Below are 22,292 nucleotides of genomic sequence, written 5' to 3' on the forward strand. Positions count from 1 at the left end.
TTCTGAGTCCAGGGTTGCAATTCCGCGGTTTATCTTGCTTGCTTCTTTCCTACTTCTTGTTCTTCATCAAAAAAAAAAAGAATTCCAAGTAGGAAATTAATTGTTCATATTTTTCATGAGAGTCCTTCACACTGGTGCTAATGCCTTTTCTTTGAATGTTATAAGGTATTTCTAATTCAAAGAATAGTAAGTGATACAGAAGATGTGTCCATGAAAGGGGAAGAAATGATAGCTTAAATGAGATTGTTTTATCCTAAGGTGGAACATAACAAAACAGAAAAGCAGTAAAAAGAAGGAAGATGTTAACAGGAATCCTTCTGTGACTGAACCCATGCAAGCTGCAGAGTATGCATTAGACATTAGAAATATCCAGACATTGAAGCCCCACCATAAAATAGGATAGGCTAATGAGCATATTCAAATCTTTGATTATTTCTGCCTGCCTTTAAAAAAACAGGATCTGCACTTGTCTAACTCAGGTGTTAAATTTGAAGCTTTCTATTCTGAAGCTTAGGCTTCCAAAGCTCACTGGAAGTGAGGAAATCCAGTAGCTACTGGCAAGAATTAATGAAGATTGTCAGTCAACTGGCTTGCAGAACTGTGTAGATGCTTGCTGTTGTGGTTAGGTCTGAAACCTTTTAACATTCTGATTTTAATGTGAATTCAAGTAAACATAAAAAAGTGGAGAGCTGTACGTACACAGGGGAACAAGCTACAACCGAAAAGATTTTGTAGGCCAAAGGGCTTTCCTGTTTCTTAGGAAAGCAAATGTTAGACATTCAGAGTTAAGATAAAATGCTACTTCGGTTTCTTTCTTTTTTTTTTTTTTTTTCTTTGAAAGGGTTGGGTGATGAGCACTCTGCTTTAGGACAAATAACAATCTAGGAAGCCAGCTCTGGAGGTCAAATGAAAAAGCTGCATTTAAGTATAGTGGGAGGATTATAAGCAAAGCTTATGTTCTATGAAAAGAGATTGTGTATTGTTACAAATAATGTAGGAATCCTTATAGGTAAAACCACAGGGGTGGTTTTTTAATAGCTATTGTGTGAAGGTATGAAGCCATTTGTGATTCAAGTAGCACATTTTTATTGGTTTCAAAAAAAAAAAAAAAAAAAAAAAACTGTAGCCTGCTAGATAGTTTTCAGTGCTTTCTCTCATTAACTCTTTCCATATTTATGGACATAGAGCACTGTTTCAGCAATTTAACTACTGAGCTGCTTCCTTTAAAAAGCTTTCTGGTTTGCACCATAAATATATTTCCCATAAGAAGCCAAACTGGCCCTAAATACACCGAACAATGGAGTGTATTGCTTTACAAGGCAGTGTCATTTGTGGCCATAGGAAGACAAAAAGATGTGGATGTCAGGGAGAATAAAGCTTTTTTTTTTTTGCTTTTTTTTTTTTTTCTTCTGCAGTGCTCTGTGTACCTATTATAATTATTCATACAAAGCTAAAGGTAGACACCACTAGCTCTTGTTTATTCAGTCCTTCTTGGAATTTAGTAGATGATCCAGTTATGACCTCAGTTACCAGAGCTGTGATATAGCTTCAGGAACCATGAGTAAATAAATGGCTTTGCTTTCTCCCTGTCTTTTTTTATTCTCCCCATAATATACAGATTTTACTTCCCTGTAGAGCTTTCTAGGTGATCAGATGCCTTGCATCAGCAGAACACCAGAGAAGAGACATAATTTTGACCTGCTTTGCTGAACACTGCACACACACTGAAAAAAAAAAAAAAAAAAAAAAAAAAAGTTAAGGAATGAGGATTGAAGGAAAGAGATGTTCCCTGCAACTTTGCTGTCCTTCAGCCAAGCTGGTCTCCTAAGTGAAGTCAAGAAAAAGATTGGTTAGATATCAATATATCAGAAATATGTGGATAAATGAGTGGTTCCATGGGAGGAGCAAAGCCATGTGCAGGGGCATATAGGGCAAATGGAAAGAGGGGAAGATTTACAGTTCAGGAAGGCACGCAAATAATGGGTGGGGGTTGAAAGTAATCCTTCAAAGCTGTGTCTGCAATTTTTAGAGGATTTGTTCTGTTTATAAAATGGAGGGTGTTTTTTTGTGCAGTTTCTTCTTTTTTTTTTTTTTTTTTTTTTTAAATTGAGTTTTCTGAAATTTACAGATATAGGCTGATATTTCAAAACAGAAATTTAAAGATCATGTACATTTAAATTTATAAAGTCATCTTTTTCATCACTGGTCATTGACTGCTGCTTGACATTTTTTGTTTCTTTTACTGTGTATTATATGTGTACATATAGTACTGGTTTGTTCCCGTTTCTTTTTCACGTCTTTCTTTAAGAGCTTTGGTCAGGATTTGACTACAGATTTGACAACTTGGTTCAGTGTCTCTGAACTCAAATTTGTAAATAGCTGTCTGAAAAGTCATGAAAAGAAAAAAACATATATTTATAGTGATATACAAGAGGGCAATATTGGTAGTTTGTAATTTATTCTAGCATCATTGATGTTCATAATTTACACATAACGTATTTGCTATTGGACTCAGTATCCAAACAAACTGAAATTTTGTTTTGGAAAACAGAAATGGGATTTGTTACCTTTAAAGATACTCAGAATCACTCTACAGAATATGCAGTGAAATGTGAGCCAAGTGAAATAGAATCATTGGCTTATTACATGCTATGCATTGTATCTAGGTTCATATTGTTGCACTGACTTTTAACAAAATTGGCAAATTGTTTATACATCTTTAAATTTGTAACAGACTCATAAAGTTGATCAAGCAAGTAATTGTATTTTGTGTGATTCTTCAAGTGAGACTATAGCATATTTCTGCTTGTGCTAAATCGAAATATTATAGTTGTATTAAAACAAAACTACTAAACAACTAAACTTCTTTTGAGTCATGTGTGGAAGAGGATGCATTTTTTAATTCCTTATGAGCCGATAAATGTAGTGATCTGAGGTTCATTGTAAATATTGGCAAGTAAAAAAGCTAAGTGCATGTATGTGTATATTTGTGCACATGTGTACAGGTGCATATGTGCGTGTTGAATACCCTGTTCTTGTGAAAACACAGACTGTGAAAGGGAAACAAAAAATAAATAGGAAGGAAGAAAAAGAAAGAGAAAAAGAAAATACCATGTGCAAAGGCTTTCAAACTCCTTCAATTTTGCATCAAAAACTGTGAATAACTTCTCTTAGCTTATGCAGGAACCAAAGAGTCCGTTGAAAAGATACTTCTGTGCTGGCAGATATGTTCCAAGTGCCATCAGCTTCAGAGCCTTTCCTTTCAGGCACTGATCCTTGTTGCCTGGTTAATATAAAACTTTATGTCCAGTTTTAAAAATTGTCAGCATTAGTCTTTGAAAGAAGAAAAGTAATACAGTTTTTCAGATTCATATCTATCTGCTTGACAGATGTAAAAGAGTAGCCTTTATCTTCGCTACCATTAGCAGAATAAGAATGCAGTGAGTAAAGAGGAAAAATGTCTTTGTAGCCTTTTATTATATCTCTCAAAATTCCATTTACAGATTTTAGTTATGCTCGCTATTATGGTGATTCTTACCTGGAATTTCAAGGCTTGCATTTCAACATGCTAAACTTCATCCACTTGGAATTTAAGACCCATGATCCTCATGGACTCCTCCTGTATATTGAACAGAGCCCAGAAACAATAGGACAGTTTTTAATTCAGCTTTTCATCAGACATGGCACCTTACAGGTAAGGCATCAAAATATTCTGCTGAAGGAGATGGAAGTAAAATCTGGGATCTATAACAAATTTTTAATATATATATTTTAATATATATATGTTTCATTCTGTTTCCTACTATAGAAGATCATACGTGCTATAGAAGTTTTTGAGATTCATTAGTGTTTTAAGGAAAATAATTGTCAAACTTGTCATGTGGTAGGACAAAATCATGTCTGACAGGATTAGTATGTCTTACAAGAGGTGGTGCTTGAATACAGCTGAATAGTGATTATAACTGCAGTGTCTCATAGAAAATGTACACACTGAAAGACCAAAATAAAAAACAGATTTCTTCTGGTTATTTTATCTTACATACAAAGCCTAAGCTTACTGAACCTGCTCATGTGCAAGTTCATTGAAATTTTTTTAAGGGAATAAGCTGTGGAACTGAGTGAATTTTGCATAGGAAAATTTACTGTGTAAGGGGAGAGACTGACTTTCTCACCATTTGTGTCTGAGTAGAAACTTTTTACTTGGTCTGTCATGTTAATTCATAATTCCACAGGATTTGCTTGGCTGTTGTGGACAACTAAATAGAAATACATTTGTTTATAGACATTAAGGAATGAAATGTATGTTCCAATAAATCTTTACCTTTGGCAAATTACTCTTTCTTTTCTGAGAAAGAAATAGAACTTGTATTTGTGAAGAGGTTTAAGAAGATATTAAAAGAGAAGTTACTTTTTTCGTAATGGATCTTTTTTCTTAGTATAAATTTCCAAAAGTTGGGCTGTATTTATATTCTTTTAAAAGGATAGTGAAATGACTGTTAGGAACAGTGTATTTGCTTCATGTTGTAAAGAACACAATCATTTTAAAAAAGATATGTAAATTGCAGATAATAAGGAAAAAAATCAAAATAACTTTTTACTTTATTTTGTTATATTGTAATTTACTGTGTTTTATTTTGACTATCTTTATCCAGAACAAGCAAGATTAGTTGGGGCAGGACATAATCCAAGGTTTAGAAAACGTTGATGGCTTTAAGTCCATCTTACTTGTATTCATGGTAAAGTAATGATGCAGAAAAATATTTTTCTAATATATCATAAACACCATAAAATATGAAAGTACTTTAACTGACAAAAATCTATTCAGAGATCCCAGTGTGCCATGTTAAAACTAATTGAATTCACTTAATCATTCACAAAACTGGTCAATTAAATGTAGATTTAAAGCCCAATGAACAAATGGTTCTAAGCTCACAATCAAGCTACAATTACAAGTAGACAAACCATGAAATCAAGTGCTTGTTCACATTAGTATAGGAAATTAAATGGTGTTCCTAAATGCTCAGGCTTGCATGCTACATTACGTGTTTGGAAGTGTAAGGAGGCCATAAAATGCTAAGTAAAATTCACCCATGGCCAATGTTAATTTCATCTGGGTTGCAGATGGTCAACTTCTTTGCAAATCAGGTCTACAATAATAATACAATCTGATTGCAAAATACACAATGATGAAAGCATTTTCATGCAAGCTAGGAAACATTTATGTGTGCTTGTGCATTTCTGCTATGATAGATTTCCTGATCCAGATCTTTAATGAAACATTAGTTTTTCTTGATGTGCATGACATCCCTCAGGTTTTTATGCAACCATTCATTCTTTTTAAGTTTCTAAGCCAGTAGCTGTTTAATTATTAGAAATAATGTAAGAAAATCATTTTTCCCATTCTGTAGTACCAGTTTCTATGTAATGAAGCAGCAGAAGTCAAAAACATCACAACTACAGCTAGAGTGGATGATGGACACTGGTATAAAGTGCAAATTAGGTAAGTGTTACACTTTACTGTTGTCTGTGTTTATAATTACCTCAAAGATCATCTAGGTTGGACAGTTAGTTCATTCTAATGGCACTATATCTCATTAGCTGTAAGTGATACCTGAATATGTGCAATGAAATCATGCTATGGCAGCCTGGAATACGACATATCCTTGGAAAGAGTGCTTCAAACTATAGTACAGTTGGACAGTGCTTACCAGATTAGCAATGTGCTTAAAGGGAATACATTTATTTTCCTCTCTATCATGTAGCATAAAAGCACGAGCATTCAGGCAGGAAAGATATTGTGCAGTAGGCCCAAACCTAGTCCAGGAAGAAGCTCAATTCCTGACAGTGAAATGTGACTAATAGAAAAAAAAAAGATATGGTAATCCTTGAAACTCAGGGCTGAATTAACTACCATGATGTAAATGCACCTACTTTATGGATTATTTTTTTGTTCAAATCTGTGGTGGCTTTATGTTGTTGGGCAACTGACATCCATTGCAACCCTTCTCTCACTCTTCGTCTTCAAAGGGAAAGGGGGAGAAAATACAATGAAAAGGGTTCAAGGGTTGAGATAAAGACAGGGAGATCACTCAGCAATTATCATCTTGGGCAAAACAGACTCAGCACAGGGAGATTGGAGAAATTTATTGCCTATTACTAACGAGCTAGAAAAGTGAGAAACAAAGAAAACAAACTAAAAGCAGCTTCCCCTATCCACCTTTTTCCACCTCCTCCCCCTGAGCAGCACAGGGGAATGGTGTCTGCAATCAGTCCCTGACGCTTTGTCTCCACCACTCCTTCATGGTCACTCTCTGCCCCTGCTCCACATGGGGTCCCTCCCACGGGATGCCGTCCTTCCCAAACTGAGCCTGCAGGGGCTGCCCACAGGCAGCAGCTCTTCAAGAACTGCTCCCACATGGCTCCGTACCACGAGATCCATCCCCCAGGAGCAAACTGCTCCAGCACGGGTCCCCCATGGGTGGCAGCTCCCCCCAGACCCCCTCCTCCTACATGGGCTCCTCTCCACGGGCTGCAGCTCCGGCCTGGGGACTGCTCCTGTGGGGGTTCTCCATGGGCCGCAGCCTCCTCCAGGCTACATCCATCTGCTCCACTGGGGGCTTCTCCACTGGGGGGCTGCAGCGTGGAGATCTGCTCCATGTGGGACCCATGGGCTGCAGGGGGACAGCCTGCTCCACCAGGGGCCTCTCCACAGGCCGCAAGGGAACTTGTGCTCCATGCATGGAGCACCTCCTGCCCTCGTGCTGCACTGACCTTGGGGCCTGCAGGGCTGCTTCTCACTCCTCTCTCCCAGCTGCAGTTGCACAGCAGGTTTTTTCCCCTTTCTTAAGTCTGCTCTCCCAGAGACACAAACAACATCGCTTATTGGCTCGGCTCTGGCCAACAGTGGGTCCCTTTGGAGCCAGATGAAATTGGCCCTTATCTGACATGGGGCAGCTTCTGGATTCTTCTCACAGAGGCCACCATTGTAGCCCACCACTACCAAAACCTTGCAACATAAAGCCAATACAAACTCAGTTGAGCAGAAAAGAACTTGAATCTTCAAACCAGTCCATGCCAATAACCGGAGAGAAAAACAGTCCCATTTTTATTTCCAGTGATCCTTTTGAGTCTGAGAAGGAAGCAGTGAATGGTGAATATTAAAAGACAGCTCAGGTAAGATGAGCTGAACCGATCTGTCATGTTAAAAAAGAGGGAATGCGTAACATTAATGGGATTCAGAATATGTACTGAGTAGTTGTTAATCACTCAACCCCCTCTAATGGACTGGAAATGGTTTTGGAAATTATTTTAGAGTTTGAAAACTTAATGTTACAGATGTCAGAAGGATTTGGTTAGAAGTTGCTTCATCTTGTTTTAATCTAGTGTGTCTTCACATGTGCTCGAGTTAAGCAAATGCATTTTCTGAACTGATAAGTATAATATCCACTGCTTCTTTCTACTAAAAAAAAATGTATTGTTGTCAATTATAGTTAATATGGTCATTCTTGGAACGTGTGTTATTTGTTTTATTACTTTAACATTAGATTTAATCAACTGTGGTATAATAAGGCATAGTAAAACTTAAAATAACTTTGGTGGAAAATTGCAGTAGCTTATTCAACAGCTGCCTAGAGCTTTGCAAACATTATTTAGTCATCACAAAATTGACTTACAGTGAGATAAGAAAGTTAAGTTCTGAATAACGCTACGTGGGAAGTTGGCAAAGCCAGGATGGGAATGTAGGAGTTACTGATTACTGTAACACAGTGTATGTGCACAGTGTGGGATCTTCTTTGTTCTGCAGATGTGGAGAATTATGACTAAATATCACGAGTAATAATAATAATTAAAAAATTATATGGTTCTTGTACTATTTGTTGAAAGAAACTGATCATTCTCATTAAAGTATTCCAAATTCTTTGGAGCCCCTTTGAGGTGGCCCTATGATGGAAAGATTTTTGCCAAATTCCCTAAAAGCAATTCATTTCAGTTACTGAAGTTAAACTTGTGAAGAATATACTGCCTTTATAGCATCATATTAAATGAAAGAAATAGAATCAAAAGTACTGCAGTGTAATACAAGATGAAACACAGTGAAAATTAATGATAATATCTTCCTTTTCTGCTTACAGGAGTGTATTTTACTGCTTACTTTATTCCTCAGAAGTCATTGCTGGTGTGAATAAAAGGAATGTCACACCTTCTAATGTTTGCAAATAAACATGCAGATTACTGTCAGACACTACACTGTATCCAGTTTTCATAGTTCACCAGAATATTCATACTGAAAGTAAAATAGCAGCATTGCTGAAATACATTTTTCATCATGATGGAATATTGTGGCTACAACTGTAACAACTGAATAAAATTAGATACAATAAGAGGACTAGATTTTCATCACAGATCTTGAATATCTTGATAATTTTGGATAGGATATCGCTTTTTTGTCCCAGATAAATCTTTATATACGATGTTGGTTGTTTAAATCTATCATGTTGCCAAGGTTTGCCAGAAAGCAGTGCCCTAAAGCCCTGATTTGTATGTAAGCTAGTGCAGTTGTTTAGTAAGTCTAGTTTTTAATGAAAATCATTGTGTCTGTTTTACTCGCATATCTGATTTTTTGGGTTTTGTGTTCTTAAGAATGTGAAAATGCAACAGTGCAAATTTGGATATCGAAAAAACCTCACAGGGATTGGATTTTTACAGGACACTGTGGAGAAAAGAAAACAGTAAAAAGATCCAAACACTGAGAAGTTTGTTTGTTTTAGTTGAGAATATGCAGTTACCTCTGGCAATACGGGGGATTTTCTACCACAAACTTATTATTCCACCCATTAAAAAACCTCCTTCATTAACTGCTTAATCTTTTTCAATCTTTGACATCAAAACAAGTTGATGAAGTAGCATGTATTGCAGAAACAGGCCACACTTCATCTGCAATATTAGAAATGTGTCCTTTGCTTGGTCTATTATGCTCCATTTGAACAACAGTCATTTCAGTACTGATAGTAATAGTATCTTCATTTCATTCATTAAATTAAATTATTTTTACTTAGATCACAGTTGGCAGTCACTTTAGCAAATCTAGCAGTTTATAAATTGATTATACAGTAGATGTCACTGATACAGCTTCTTTCTTTAAAATGAGTCTATCCAGTTCGTCCTTTTTGTTTATTTGACCCTGACCAGTAGGTTTAGAAAACTGGCATAGAAGCTGCATCAGCCCAGAAATCATCTGCATAGAGTGCATTGTTCTTCTTTAACTCACAATGTTTGTAATTTGAGGTTTTCACTAGTTAACTACAGGGCTTCTGGTGATTGATTGCCTTGGTTTTGAGATGTGGATGTTTTCTGATTCTTCTAGTCAGAAAAGGATCTTTCTAATCATGGCATAATGCAACATATGCTCACTCTGGAGCTTGCACTTTGCTTGTTTGTTGATATCTTTTCATGAAGGCCTGAAATAATCCATGTGGTGCCAAATACATTGTATATATTACCCTTCAGAATATGCTACAAAGCCCATATCTTCCCTAGGGCTTTCAGACAGGTAAGATAAGCAGACAATAGATAAAATTGTTAGGAAAAAAAAATGCAGACATTGATAGGGAAGCCTGTTTCTTATTGTGTTGAGCTGTGGATACCTCTGTGTTGTTGCTTTTTCAATGATAAATTCTTATTTGTATTTTATCACAAAGGTGCTGAGCATTGGTCTTAATCTGGAACATAGGAGCATATAGGTGAAGAGGTCATCCCCCTGCTGTTTTGAGTACTGCGTAAATGCAATGTACTCTACTTGATGGAAACATCCCAAATTGGCCATCTCCTCAAAAGCCAGTATAAGCCACAAGTTACTAACAACAATGGCCACTAGTTAATTAGAAGTGTGTTCATACTCTAAGAAGTGTATTATTGGTGTAATATAGCCTCATGCTCTTTGCATTTTCTGGGCCTATCAGAAGGAAGCTATCAATGGACTTGCATCAGCTGCAAGACACTTTAGGAAATTTAAGACATTTTAGGAGGTATAACCTAAAATATGTCTGCCGACTATCACAGAGATGAAAGGCAAGAAGTGAAGAATATCCCCCAGAAAGGGTGTTCTGGTACATATCTGAAAGAAAAAAGAACCTGGCTTTGCAACAATAAAGATTAGCTATTGGCACAAGTAGTTCAAAAAAGTGGGATCCTTTAACTTCTAAGTGTTGAAGATTTCTGTTCCATGGTGACACTGTTATGGCCCACTGACAGAGCATGACTCTGCCACAGAAATGGCAATGCTGGATTGAACCAAGAAAATCAAAGGAGATTCTGATTTATGAACTGTGAGATTAAAAACAAATATGAATAAAAACCACTAAACAGAGGAAAAGTTTTGAAATCTTCATAGTCAGAATGACTGTTTATATATTTTACAGTTCATTCTGCAACCCCATGCAGTACATTTAGGGAATTAATTTGATTTTAATCGTTTCACAGATAAGTAGAAAGGGAGTTGGGTGAACAACATTCCCTCCTGTGACTAATGGTATTCATTACTTTATCTCATAAATACTTGATAATTTAAATGTAGCTTAAAGTATCTTTCTATTTGGAGGTCAAGTGTTCAAAATAAATAATGGTGCTTCTTCAGAATAAATGTTCAGTCAAAAATGTTTTTCAGGTTATACAATTTTTTGGCCAAGAACCTAATCCTGCATTTCTAATAACATAGAGCACTATGGAAATAATGACTTTTTAGATGCTGGAGATGAATATCAATGTAAATACAAATACAGCATCTCACTAAAAAATCATCAGAACAATTAAAGTATAATAAACTTAGATAAACAAAGTGCTTTATGCATTGGATGAGTGCTGAGAATGCACTGATAGAATGTGGTGCTGAAGGAATGTGAAATGAAATTATACTTACCCAGTTTGTTTTGAGAGTAAGCATTAATTTCTGTTGCTGAAGATTATTTTTGTGTACAGGTACCAGAACTGAGTTTCTTGTACAATGTGTCAAAGCATTTAACTGCTATTAATCTTTGGTATATTCAAAGTACTAGTTTTTAGTGTTTTGACCATTTTTGTTTTTGTTTTTGTTTTCTGAAAAGAGAACATCTTAAACTTAGTAGAACTGCTTTACTAAAGCCATCAGCTCTTCTTTGAAGTGTCATTATAATAAGAAACAAAACTGTATTTTTATTTCTAGATTCTGAAGCTATCATTTTTCCTTACTTACAGTTGCCTTTCTTTGTTCCTTTTCAGTAGAAAAGCAAAGAAACAACTCTTACTGCTGCATAGCACAAAATTCCCTATCTTTTAGAAATACTTTTTCAACGTTTTATGTATTTGCCAAAGGCTTTACCTGAGGACATATCCTTAACTGGTTCTATGTTTAAGCACATTTAAATCCTGTGATATCCCATGTGATCTGTACAGAAACTTTTAACTCTATTCTTCACACTATTAATTTCCCAGACTTTTCATTCTCAGAATAGCCCAAATTGCTAATTTTAAAATGAAGTAGTTGACATCTTTTATACATTTGAAATAACTTTTACTTATGGAGAAATAATAAAACATAATAGTATCCAATTTCTGAATAGTTGTTTAGAAAGCATACCTAATGTACACAATACAGACAATCTTTTTATTTTTATATACTTAAATGTGCTCTGCCCTTAGACTTCCTAAAAAATAGTGATTTTAAGTTCTCATGTTTTCACATCTGATGCCAATATATTTTACACAATATATGCATATTTAATAAGAGCAAATACAACAGACATCACAAACGGAACTTATGGGGGGAAAAATAGTGTAGCATTTAAAGATATTTAATAGAATTTCTTTTCCCCTTCACGGATAATTCTTACATCACTTGAATATTAGAGGATAAGATAACGTAAGCTACCGTTTTTACTGCAGATAAAATTTCTTGGGTGTGGAGTTTCAGTCTAGAAGTAACCACTGTAACCACCCATTTGACCACCAAAGAGTCATTAACTTGACCTCATCTATTTCAGAATTTTGATCAGAATTTTGTTCAGAAAGCCACAAACTTAATTTGAATCAAACTTGGATTTCTTCAACATCTTTCTAAGGTACATTCTGCTATGGCCACCTCTGCCTAAAACCACAGTATTGTGAGGAACGTGTGTATCCAAATGATTCTGGCTGGCAAGCCCCAACAAGTGGGGTTTCAGTTTAAGGCTGAACAAAGCTGGGTAACGATTCTTTTCATACCCTGCTAGCCCTATGTCTCTTAGGCATGTCACCCTGACTACATGAACAGTGGCAGACATCTAAGAAGTGTAATTCACACTTACCTCAAAAAAACTTTTTACTTGCTAGATATGCTTTCCCCGCAAATCTCAAGCTCTGCTATTTGAGAAGTGTCACAGAGTATGGAAAAACAAAATTAATTAGCCAGCTCAGTAATGGGAGAAAAATGCTGTTAGGCACTGCACATTGCATCCAGAAGCCTGAAGGCATGAGTTTTATAAAAATCCTTGTACTGAGGCAGCATGAGTATTTGAAAGATAATGCAAGGCATTCTTTTTCACAGAAGATAGAGGCACACACAGAGAACAGGACAAGCAGTATAGCTGTCTTGTTTATTCAGAGAATGCCGTGTGAATACTGCACACTGCAACTCCTACTTGGTAAGAAGGAAGCTGTCTTTCTGCTTTATCCTGCATGATGCACTTTGAGTCAGAGCCATCTGGAGGGAGGGAGATTGCTCTTCTTCTGAAAGCAAATAAGCTTCTCTTCCCTGAAGGACAGGATGGAGCTTGCAAAGTCTGCAGCAGCAGTGTGGACTGGGAGAACGCAGGAAAAAAAAACAGGATTCTGCCTGCTGTAGGAAGCAAACACTAAGATGACCCTTGTAAGAGTATGGAAGGAAAGTTTTGTTCAGAACCAACAAAAATAGTATGAAATTTCTTCAAGATAGAGAATATGTTTACATTACCCCTTATTTAATCTATCACAATTAGTTCTGAATTTTCATTATTTAAAAAGTTACCTTTTTACACTCCGGTTATTTTGTGCTCTAAACAAAACCTACCTTTAAAGAGTAGACTCCTTTTGGGTCTTTTTGGAGGTCACTTCAATGGAAGATGGGTAAGTCCCATTAAAGAGAGTCTTTTAGCCTCAGGGAGACTCTATTTTATTTTATTTTATTTTATTTTATTTTTATTCTGTTTTTCATGTTTAAGCTGCTTTTTATTTTCTGTCTTCCTTCTTACCCACCTTATCCAGTGACTAGAGCTCATATAGAGATATGATCCAGTTAAAAATATGTACTATTTTTGTTTTCAGCTGAGTGATTTCCTTAGTGCAGATTGCTGTGCAAAGAGAAAAGAGGGAATGTGTGAATGCCTATGGAGTAAAAGCTGGAACTTTCCTTTTTGCTTCAGCAGGCAGTCAGACCACACCTACAGATGTACTGGAAGTGCTAGGGAGATGACCCAGGCTCTGTAACTACTATACATATTCCCAGTCCTCCCTTTACTTTAGCATTTCTCCAAAATGTTAACTTAAATCTCATCTTCTTATAATGAGCAGTTTACATTTCAGAAACCAGCTTTCTGTCAGAAAAAAAGAATGCCATGCTGTTATGCTGCTAATGTTGCATGAGCATACTTACTTAGAGCATTATGTAGTAAAGGTCTTAGCTCTCATTGCTGGATGTGTCAGAATACCCTTTACCATTCTGAAGTCTCTGCAACAAGTGCTTTATTCATTCAACAAAAACAAAGATCTCACAGAGAAAAAAAAAGAATAGTAAAACAGAGAAATGATTACAGAGAAAACTGGAATTAATATTTCGAAACTAACCTTGCAGAATCTGAGAATACTGGAAGTAGACCTTTTCCTAGCATATACATCTCAGAAAATTTGCACGCATCAAATCTTCTAAGAAATCAAAACATTGAAAATAAAACTGATGCAATGACAAAAAATCTATCATAAAAAAAAAAAAAAAGAATTATGGAAAAATATTCCAAATACTTTATTAGAAGTGCTTTCCTTTTTTTTTTTTTTTTCTTTTCTTATTAATGAGATTGTCAGTTTCTCGCTGTCAGTCTTTTATAGTACTAAATGCAGAGATTATCTCTACATATGCATGAATGTATATATCTACATAGGTATTTGCTTTGGCAAATGGAAAATTGAACATCACAAAGATCCAAATACCTTTTGGAGATCTCAGTGGAAATATGGAGAACTATTTCTCTTCTTCAAGGTTCCAAATTCTTAATTTGTTAAAAATGCTGAACACATATTAATTGTAATGACAGCTTTTGCATAGCTGAGTTTAAGTTTAGACATCAGGAGTTTTTATCTTTTTAATATTACAAAAGTACATTTGTTTACAGCTAAATAATGTATTCTTTTGCATCAATATTATGTAAAAAAATATTATCTGGAATGAAAAGCCATTGGGAAATCAAAGCTCAATATGTTGTGCATGGTTTTTATATTGCACAAAGAATGATTATTTTTCATAGTCTTCATGAGAGTCAACAGAGAATAAGCAACTGCCTTTTTCTAACGATGTAATCGAATGCAGTGGATTTAATTATACTAAATTGGTCATAATAACAGGTAATAACAATATGGCCAATTAGCTTAATACAAACTGTTGTTTTACAGCCTTTTTATAAGATAAAAGTTTAGTTAGTCATGCCACATCTTGGGTACAAATCACATAATACATCTTTTCAGAACTCTGCCATCAAAGGAGACGTTCAGAGGTTAAAATTCAGGATCATCAAAGAAGCATATCTCTGTCATGTAGTGGTCTATTCTTGTTCACTAGGTAATGCAAAAATAATTTGTCATTGCTGCTCTCTTTTACTTGGAATCTCAAAGGAGTTCTTCAGTCTCACTTGTACAAATGAAAGTTTTCTGCTTTATCTTCTGAAAAAACTTGTTGCAGGGACAGAAACATAAAAACAGTAGACTCTGATAATGTGCAACATACTTAAAACTTTGTTATAAATTACTATCTGGGGAACATCAAACCACACATTGATACTAATGGTGGATTCAGGGTTCTGTGGCTGCCGTGGCCCCATGCCACAGTCGTGGAAGTGACACTGAGGAGAACGCAGACAGGGTATAGAGACCAGAAATAATCATGACCCTTAAAGATCGTATCAATATGAATTCCCACTGTGTAAGTGTCATCCTATGCAGTGCAGTCTTTCTGTTTCACTTGAAATAAAATTTCAGTGTTGCAAGTCTAAATCCAACTCTAAGCTTGCCGCTGTCTGAATGTTTGGGTACAAATTCACTCATTTGGGCCAAGCTGTTCAGTAAATGACACTTTACTTGCATCTGCCTGCATCAGCTTGAAAGAAATGCATATTTAATTAGTGTAAATAGCATTTAAGGTTGTTACAATTGAGTAGCAAGAAACTTAAAGCTCTCCAAATTGCAAAGACAGAAGTGGCCAAAGACCACTTCTCCAGCTAAATATATAGGAGTAAATAAAATCATCTGAAGACTGTTCTCTGGACCTGATGCCAACTGACAGGCCCTAGATCATGCCTATAAAAATACTTCTTGCAGAATACATTGGCAACATTCAGAATAGGAATGATTCCTGAACTACTCTAACCTTTTACTCTAAATTTTTTCAGTTTCACAGGTGATACTAGAGGGGTGGCAACATTTACAGGAACTGGGATAACTTGACAAAAATACAGATGATTATGTGTCAGAACCTCATGTTGTGGACCTTTTTCATTTATTAATGCAAGTGTAACCTTTGTGAAAAGAATAAGGAGGAACCATATTTATTCATTACTTAGAATGTAATCCAAAGATTTTTTCTCTCCGTATTCTTAGAGACCTTTACATGATGCCTTGTCATTCATTTCACTGTCCTTACTTATTAAGTTATCTCACTCTGCAAGACCAGACTGAGAAATCAACTCCAGGAAATATAAGTGCTGTCAGAGGGAACAAGAAAAAAAAATGTTGTTGACTCATTAGTTCATCTGCAACGTTAAAGAGCGTGTTACCCTGGTGTCTCAGTTGGGAAAGATCAGGACCAGCAGATGTGAGGAGTCTAAAGTGATGCATCTTACTGCAGGGTGAAAACGTAATGACTCTGAGAGTAACTGATGTTGCCTATCTAAATAAATGTACACAGGATAACATGAGTGTAATGGTATGTGGTTGGGGAGTGGTGGCTCCTTTATGGTTATCTGCTCAAGGAGCTCCTTCAGTACCTACCATAAGGGATAAGAAAGGACACAAACGTGACAAAAAAAAAATGAGGAAGGAGTGATGGGAATCAAGCCTGGTCTCCCACACTAATTGATGAGGACAGTGAGAGTGCAGGGATGTTCAAGGTTATCTGCTCAGGGACCTCGTCAGCAGGGAAACTAAGGCAAAAGGGGGAAGCCAGAAACAAAGTTTACCAAGACACAGAGCTAACAAAGCAAACATGGAGACAATGACAAGGAACAAACTTCCCTGTCGCACTAATTGATGGGCTAAGGAGAAGCTGCAGCTGACACTTCAGGAAGATCAGCCTGGAGTTTGAGGCTGGTGAAACTGTGAACAGGGACAGGCAGACTGGGAGAGGTGCAGGAATCGGAGAGCTCTGTTAACCCATGAGGGGACTGCAGGGGAAAGAGCAAAAAGGAGGAGCAAAGAGGGAAAAATGCAGAAAAAAAGTATAAAAGGGGTCGGTTGTGTGTAAAATGCGGCAGTCACTCCACTTGTCTGCACTCTGTCCTTTCTCCTTACACATCCTCATTAAATCTTAACCAGCTCAGCACTTCCTCACTGTGTGTGTGCTGCAAGGGCTCAGTGCCAGCTGCTGACGAGACCTGCAGGTACGGGAGTGCAGCTGATGCCAGCTACAGGTGTGGGGACCCCAGCCTGTGGTGCCGGTGGCTGGAGTGAGTGGGGGTCCACAGCTGGAGCTCTCTGGATCTGAGGAGGGGAGGTCCTCCAGACTTTAAGCCTGGGGATACCATCGTGAGTGACAATTGGTGCCAGCTGCTGGAGTCAGACGAGGGGTACGGCACCACTGGCTGTTGTCAGCTACCAGGGTCAGTGGGGTCTCAGTGTCAGCTCCTGGAGCCTTTATGGGTCTTTAACTACCCATCATGGGGCAGGAGCAGTGTGTGCTCCCAACCAGCCTATGTGGGGGGACTGGCAGGAGCAAAGTGAGTGCAGGGCTCAGCATCAGTGGCTGGAGTCGGGCCGTGGGTCACAGCCTGGCTGCTGCAAGGATCTACTTGATGCTGGGTGAAAACAGAGGGAAACAGTGTTTTTTGTTTTTTTTTTAAGCTAACAAATCTACAAAGTAGTGATTAAGCACAGTGAAAATGAAATATGCTTCTGAGCTTTAATTAATTAGTTGTCTTCAACAAAATCAGGGAACTTGGGTGTGTTTTCTTTAGCATATATGATAATAAAACTTCTCTTTCGTTCTTGCAGTTCACAACTCATATTTGACACAGTTGTTTGCAGACCTACTGTGGTTTTTGTTTAATAGACTGAATGCTAACATCACATCCTAAATATTTCAAGGGTAATTAGTGAATTGTTTACTCTTGATCACATTTGAAGTGAAATTGCTAGGCAGGTAAAAGTTTCAGTCTTGTTTCTAGAACAAGAGGTTTACCTTTCTTATCAGGAAACCCAGATTAAAAGAGCTTTACGCCACTTTCTCTGGACATCCCCTTTTCCCTCCTCCTCTTCCCCCATTTGTTTTATTACCTTTTTACCATTTTATGATAATCCCAAACATGCCGTTTAATCTTCACTGACAAATGCCAGCAAATAAGGACATTATGTAAAAGATTTTGGATTTCATAAAGCTATTGTCATGCTTAGGTACCTTTTCCCCAGCAGTTATCAAATGATTATCTGACCTTTCCGTCCTTCCAACCCGGAATGCATTGGGCAATGGATTTAACACTGTTTAGATAGAACTCATCTTCAGGTTATAATTAATAGGCCCGTATTTAATCATTACATTTATGTAAGTACAAATGAGAAATCTGTGAACTATTACTGCTGGGTTGGACTGAGGCACAATTACCGGTAGCTTACCCAGCAAAAGTGCTCGATTGTTGCTGTATGCATTTCCACATTTATAATTATGCAAAAAGCCCTGTCTTCTTACTTGACCTTTTAAAACACCCAATGTGCTGATTGTAGAAAAAGTATTTTAAAAGCCTGATGGAAATTTCATAGAGTGCATATGCGACCCGGTGATTGTATCATCAGCAAATGCTAAACAATAATGGTTTAAGGTTGTTATTCTAATTTGGCCAGACCCTGCTACATTCAATCAAGCACAATCAAAGGTTCACGGCTGACATTCTAACAAGCACAGGGTGAAGGCAGCTCACACACTACTGAATTGCATTAACTTGTTTTCTGACATAAAGTACCGGGAATTAATTTCAAAATACGTTTATATATGCACACAAAAATACCTCTGCAAATCCATCATAGAAGCTTTTAAGGAAGAGCTAACAAACAGGTCTAAAGCCACTGTGAAAAGAACTGTATTTTTAAATAGAAGCTTGCATAGTAGAAGAACCCATGTGGTCATATAACCAGTTACGGTGTTAGCAACTCAAAATACATAGAAGAAAAACAGTAACTTATTATTTTGGAAAAAAAGGTGTTGTGTGGTCAGCTTTCTTTTGTTTAGCACATCTGTAAATGAGTTTAAAAAAAAAAATCAAAAATGAAAACTCTTCCTGTCAGTTCCTTTCCTAACCTTCTTCTGTTCCAATCGTAAGAATTACGGTGCATTAAAACATCTGATATAAAATATTTCAGAAAGACTATGACAGTATTGTTATCCCTTTATTGATTAATATTATGTCCTATTATCAGAAAGAGAAGACATTTTAGATCTTTAAAAGTCACTGCTTTTTTCCTTTAGAACCCTCACCAAAGCTTTCTGCTGCAGAATGACTGCAGTCAGGCTGTCACACTGGGTTCAAGCCTTAGGAAAAAACAGCTTGATCGTAGCAAACAGAGCCACTGAGAATGCATGGATGAAATTACATGCATTATCAGCAAACTTCCTTTGTAAGCAAGTAATGAATACAGTGTGCTGCAGCACCCTGTGCATTTGCTTATCTACCAAACATGGCAGGAAAACATTTTGTTCCGTGATTGCAGCTCTAGCTACAATTTCTTCCTTGCCCTCATTCAGGTGAGCAAGTTTCAGGAAAATAAAAAAAAAATAATAATTTAATAATTAGCAAGTTTCAAAAAAAACTTGTAAAAAATTAGGTGATTTTTTTTTTGGTCTCATCAACTGATTCCTTAATTTAATTTTTTGCCCACAGAAGCCGTTTGTAATTTCCTTTATCTTATATTGATTTTATCAACAAAACTATGTTTTTCATGCAAATTTATTCACCGTACGATGGACATGTTGTTTGTTTTGCCTACAAAAATGCTTATAGGCCTTTCAGTTTAAAGGCTAATACCACATTCACATTTTTCTCTGAATATATCACAAAACCAGAATTATACAGGAAATAATCAGAGAACTGTTTGCAAATGTCGCTAATGTGGAGTCTTCATCCTCTCAATAAAAAGATAGGAGACCTTATCAAATGGTATGTGAAAAATCCTTTATATGACATTATCTAGAGAAGATAACGAAGAAACTGCTTTGCAATGCTTTTTTTTTTTTTTTTTTTTAACTAACTGTTTCAGAAGCTGATCTTGCATTATCAAACATAAACTAAATTCATGCCTTATCTATAGCATCCTAACAAAAATACATGCTGTTAGGTATACAGCTGGTTGAACACTGATTCTTTGACACTGAGCTTCACCAGAACTCCTCTGCTTCGTTTGCTGAAAGAAATCCCTACCTGGGAGGCTCTTGTTTAGTTCTGGTATTTCTCCACCATGCTGTCTTTCTTCATGAAGACTGAGGCCTTGCAGACAGTTGATTACAGGAATGTAAATAAGCTTTTCGTCAGTAAAAATAAATGAAAGAAAACCAAATTATTTACTTTGCACCTTCTGTTTATTGTTAACAATGTATTGATTCTGTTAAGAGTGACACTGTTAAGGGATGTGTAGAGAGGGAGAGGGAGAAGGGAATGGATGTGTTAATATCAGGGCCTGATATTACTGCTTTCAGTCTTAGGAATGACGCTTTTGAAAATAAGTATTACAGATTACAGTAGGTCTGTGTGCTGTAAAATGCAGTGTATTTCAAATTGCTTTTCTGGATTATCTCTTTTGTGCGGTGAAAATGGATATTTAAAAGTTTTTAGGTCAATAAATGTTTTTCTGTCAAATTAAAAACCTATTTGCTGTTAAAATGGTCTAACTTTTTAATTCATTCACTATGTTTTGACTTTTTTAGCAATTACACTGCTTAGATTTCCAATATGATTTCATCTTAATAGAAGTTCAAGCCCCAATCACATGCCAACTTACAGCTTATTAAACAGCTTCTTTTGTGTTGATAGTCTTTAATACCAAAACAGTTATTTACTTGATTTTCTTTACTCATTGATTTAGTAACAGCCTCTTGTGGTTTGGCACCAGCAGGCAGCTCAGCCCCACATGGCTGCTTGCTCCCTCTCTCCAGGTGGGATATGGGAGAGAATCAGAAAGGTAAAAGTACAAGAGCTTAGCTTTACCCAGCTTTACCATGACACAGCTTAATTAATTTGTCAGATAAACATTAATGTAAACTGTATATGGTGGTAAAATGTCTCCATTTCAAAATTTATGCAGGCAAGGCATGGTGCCATGTGAAGCAGAAATGTCAGTCCTGGAGACATCTGCAAAGACAAGGGTGCCTAGCAATTTCTGGTCCAGTTCATATTGGCTTGAAACAGGATCCATATTCTTCGGTGGCTTGCCTCATCCTTATGCAACAAAACAGGTATTTTTTATCATTGTTTATTTTAAGATATTTTTATTTCAGGAATGGTTTATTGAATAAAACATAATTGAAGAAATTTAAATTATACAAAAATAGAAATTTCTTACACTCTTTTGAGGATTACATCCAAGGTATGAGCGTGCTGCAGTTTTGCTGGTGCCTGGGACTTCAGTAAGTGAAGAGAAACAGCACTGCAACTTCATCTGCAATCCTTTTTGCCTTGAGTAGGCAGAGTTAGGGAGTAAATACGAACAAATTTGGAGAAGGCACCTGTTGGCTCAGGTACTTGTTTTATGAAGATGTGGAAAGTATAATAGCAGTGGGTTTCAAAACCAGAGAGGACCTCTGCTTGCACCCTGTGCTGGCACAGAAAGGTGTGTCTAAAAATGAGAGGAAAGATAAGCTGTGGAACTGCATCCAGGGCTGACAAGTATGGAACAGGGGCTATGTGGGGCTATTCTTGTAGTCGGGGGCTATTCTTGTGTGGGGCTATTCTTGTAGCATGGTAAGGGTGTACGTGGGGATGAGAATTAATGCTCAAGAGGACTAACAGAGTTAGGGAAGAAGTAAGCTGTGAAAATGGTGATGAGAGTACATACGAGGGCATGCAGAGGGCTGGGGAGAAGTGGATCAGTACTGTGTTGTTACGGAGGAATTTGGGGTAGGGTAGTCACAGTAACAGACATCACTTGGTGACTTTGATGTTCTTGCAGAGCAAGATGACTATAGACACTAATTTCTATCCTATGACACTCGCACTCTTCACATTCATGTCGATCAAAGCCCCAGCCCTGTAATCCAGTTGAGATTGGAGGTAAACATCGACTCCAGCTTCCAGAAGTGCAGCCCCTGTATGGAGCAGTTCCCAGATGGCTCAGCCTTCCATGTCTCATCAGATTTCTCAGTATGGAGAACCCCTCCATTCCCAAGGGACTGCTTTCTTAAGTATTTATTGCATTGGCAAATTAAATTGTCAGCATAAGGTGCCAGAGGCCTTTCTAGTCACATAGCCCCAGGACAACCCCTGACATTCCCCTTACCTAAGGGCAAGCAGTGTTGCTAGGTGGTTGATTTCACCCCCTAATCTTATGTCTCAACTGTGGTACAAGAAGGTAAAATTGTTTATCATTACATAACAAAGTTTATCTGTGAGTCTTTATTTGTTTTCCACACATAGTGGAATACACTGAACTGTTAGTACTGGGTCAGCATAGACCAGATCTCATTTATCTGAGCAGTGGTCTTGTGTACTCATGGCCCCATGGCTGTAAAAAAGTTAATCTGTGGTGTTTATTTTCCCTGCACATAGAACAGTCATAGTCAGAGCTTAACACATGTAGCCAAAATTTCATTTTTCTGAGCCTTACTTTTGGGTAGGCTTCACCCTGTG

At 37.0% G+C, this 22,292-nt stretch overlaps 1 protein-coding gene across 1 annotated transcript in view; it reads left to right on the forward strand.

Annotated features, from left to right (window-relative positions):
* EYS (eyes shut homolog) overlaps positions 1-22,292 on the forward strand; it is a gene marked incomplete at both ends in the record, with an annotated part of 718,966 nt that overhangs the window by 423,078 nt on the left and 273,596 nt on the right. The window contains 3 exons of the mRNA XM_084285295.1: positions 3,504-3,694; positions 5,409-5,500; positions 20,752-20,902. Of these exons, the coding sequence (XP_084141421.1) occupies positions 3,504-3,694; positions 5,409-5,500; positions 20,752-20,902 (434 nt within the window). The remainder of the gene's footprint in view (positions 1-3,503; positions 3,695-5,408; positions 5,501-20,751; positions 20,903-22,292) is intronic.

The sequence above is a fragment of the Netta rufina genome, assembly GCF_964035555.1.
Source record: "Netta rufina genome assembly, chromosome: 3".
NCBI lineage: Eukaryota > Metazoa > Chordata > Aves > Anseriformes > Anatidae > Netta > Netta rufina.